General features: G+C 38.9%; 1 protein-coding gene across 3 annotated transcripts in view; it reads right to left on the bottom strand.

The window, feature by feature from the left end:
* Positions 1-1,627: 1,627 nt before the first annotated feature.
* The window catches only part of ddb1 (damage-specific DNA binding protein 1), a 41,854-nt gene continuing 40,410 nt past the window's right edge, over positions 1,628-3,071 (bottom strand). For all 3 annotated transcript variants that reach the window (XM_077232511.1, XM_077232513.1, XM_077232512.1), the window contains one exon: positions 1,628-2,011. In XM_077232511.1, coding sequence (XP_077088626.1) covers positions 1,928-2,011 — 84 coding nt within the window. In that variant the 3' untranslated portion in view covers positions 1,628-1,927. The remainder of the gene's footprint in view (positions 2,012-3,071) is intronic.

Raw genomic sequence — 3,071 nt, 5'->3', positions numbered from 1 at the left:
CCTGTTACTTTATCCGCTACAGTAAAAGACCTGGGTGTTATACTAGACCGCAACCTGTCTTTTGAAAAGCATATTTCATATGTTACAAAAACAGCCTTTTTCCACCTTAGAAACATTGCTAAGCTACGTAACATGCTATCAGTCTCTGATGCAGAAAAGTTAGTTCATGCATTCATGACCTCGAGACTAGATTACTGTAATGCTTTATTAGCTGGTTGTCCTGCATCCTCAATAAACAAGCTACAGTTAGTCCAAAATGCAGCCGCTAGAGTTCTTACTAGATCAAGAAAATATGATCATATAACACCAATTTTATCATCACTTCAGTGGTTACCTATAAAGTTCAGTATTAATTGCAAGGTCTTGCTTTTGACTTATAAAGCTCTAAATGGTTTAGCTCCAGTCTATTTAACGGATCTTCTATCGCCTTACAATCCATCTCGCTCTTTAAGATCACTAGATTCGAGGTTTCTGGTCATTCCTAGGATATCCAGATCCACCAAAGGAGGCAGAGCATTTTCACATTTAGCTCCGAAGCTCTGGAATAGCCTTCCTGATATTGTTCGTAGCTCAGACTCTCTCTCCCAGTTTAAAACTAGACTGAAGACGCATCTATTTAGCCAGGCATTCATATAAATTTTTATCTTACAGTTACTGTAAATTCGGCCTCTAGTTCATAAACGCCAGAGGAGAACTGGCCCCCGACTGAGCCTGGGTTCTCCCAAGGTTTTTTTTTCTCCATTGGGTCATTTGATGGGGTGTTAGTGGATAAAAGCGTCAGCTAAATGAATAAATGTAAATGGATGGAGTTTTTCGGTTCCTTGCCACTGTTGCCTTTGGCTTGCTCAGTTGGGGATATTCAAATTAATTAACCAATCATACCATTGATCAGCTCTACCAAACTTGGATGTCTTTTTTTCCAGTAATAAACAAACATTGTTAAGTTGTTTTGATTGATACTGTGAAGCAGCTTTGATACAATCTGTATTGTGAAAAGCGCTATATAAATATATTTGACTTGACTTGACTAAAGATTTGAAGTCTGTCAGGTAAAAGAAGAGCTTATTGATGCAGTTCAGTCTGTCTGATATTTTATTCCAATCGTTACTCCTGATTGGAGGCTTCTGTAAATATTTAATTTATACATAAAGTTACTCTTCAACTAAGTTTAATGGCGCAACGCAAAAAATATTTAGTAGTGCGTAAGTTGTATCTTTACGTCAAAACTGGGCTACATTGTAACTTTCGCACAGCTGGTGCAACCGCATTCATCTATTATATTGCATGCATCCATTATTATGACATGCATCTATTATTATATGACATGCATAGACAGATTGTGATTGGTCAGTGTCAGCGCTGGCCTTCTGGAGTCTAATGATGCTAAACTCTTGATTTCCTACATCACTGTTCAAGTTTCATGTGTCTCATATCACCCAAACTCTCTTTGTGCTCATAATAAAATCATGCACACTCAAATCAATATTTCATGTAATTTATTTATGAAGTCAGTAGCCATGTAATCTGCAGGATAATGTACAGTCAGCTCTGAGCCTGGGTTTACTGCACATTATCAGTATTACATCATTCAGCAGAGAGAGACCATACGATATTACGACTGAACTCATTTTTATTTGTAATGTGCTTTTATTAAACACCCTCCCACACACACACTTCATAAATGCAACAGGACCAAAGTACTGAAGGAAACTTTATTAAAATAAATGAATAACAGAAACATCACAATGGTAAACGCTTCCCTAAACTATAGCAGATCAGTATTGGACAGTGATGCTTCTTCGATGAACGCTGTGAGAACATGAGGCTGTGAGGGACTCAATTCATTCTACAGGAGTGAAGCACACACACACACACACACTCTCGGATTTATGTATAGCTATGTACAGGTCTGAGACGCTGTGATTGGCTAGTGGATCCGCGTCAGTTCCTCCACGATCTTGATCACCTCGTCCACCGTGGCTTCACGCTTCATTCCACTGCCGTCGTCGATCTAGAACACACACACACACACACACACACACACATAAAATACATACTTTATGTAAAGCATATGATACAGATAAAGTGCACTAAACATGCAGAAAAACACTGATTGGATACAAAGGCATCGTATGAATCACGAATCATTGGTGTTTTCTCACTGAAACCTGAAGCTCAAAGAAAGTTCAGTCTCGCACTCGTAATTACAACTTTCCTGTGCGTTCGGCTCATAGATATGATCTTTCCACCATGACTTTAACGCATCATATGCTGCTTATAATATCCCACAATTCTGTGCGTGTGATCCTGAGAAAGTGGGGCTGAAGACTGCTGAAGGGGGGGTTGGAATCCACTGCTGCTTCAATGTACTGTATATGTAATGATTGATTATGATTAAGGTATTAATCAATATTTTTCCTTCTAAATGTCAATTGAGTTGAATGACTTCTCTAGAGATTTTACTTTGTTATAACAGTTACCAGTGTGATTACTGAAATGCTCTTTTCATGTATTCTTTAATGTCTGTATTTGATATCCGAATGCAGTAACCGTACTTGCTTATTTAACCCAGCTTCCAGAAATGAAACAGGGAATTGTTTTGTGTTTGAGAAAGGTCTTCAATGTGTTAAAACATATAGGGGTCATTGAAGACAATAGTTTAAGGGACCATTTCTTTGTTAAAGCCTTTCTTTCCAGTTAGACTAAAGTTGAGCTCTCCTTGAGGGAAAGAACGCATTATCTTGATGTTTTGAGAGGACTCTCCTGTTTATAGTGAGAGGCTGGGCAAACCCAACCTTGGAAAAGCTGTGTGTGTGTGTGTGTGTGTGTGTGTGTGTGTGTGTTAGTCTTCTTGGTTACAGGTTAAGGAACCACTGGCATTATTGGAGATTGACTGAGTTGTTGTTCTGGACACGCTGGCACCCAGCAACCCAAACCCTGGAAGGTCACGACGTGCCGAACTTCAGCTGCATAATCGAAGGAGATGTGCTTCCGTCTATCTGTATATGTGTGGAAAATTACTGTGTTTATCTATTTCTTAGCCAATGAGAATCATTCATCCTGTAAGCAAT

Source organism: Siphateles boraxobius, unplaced genomic scaffold, assembly GCF_051911475.1.
Source record: "Siphateles boraxobius isolate OS27281-9 unplaced genomic scaffold, OSU_SipBor_1 172, whole genome shotgun sequence".
Classification (NCBI taxonomy): Eukaryota; Metazoa; Chordata; class Actinopteri; order Cypriniformes; family Leuciscidae; genus Siphateles; species Siphateles boraxobius.
The sequence above is the reverse complement of the archived record's forward strand: the minus strand, read 5'-3'. Positions and strand labels throughout refer to the sequence as shown.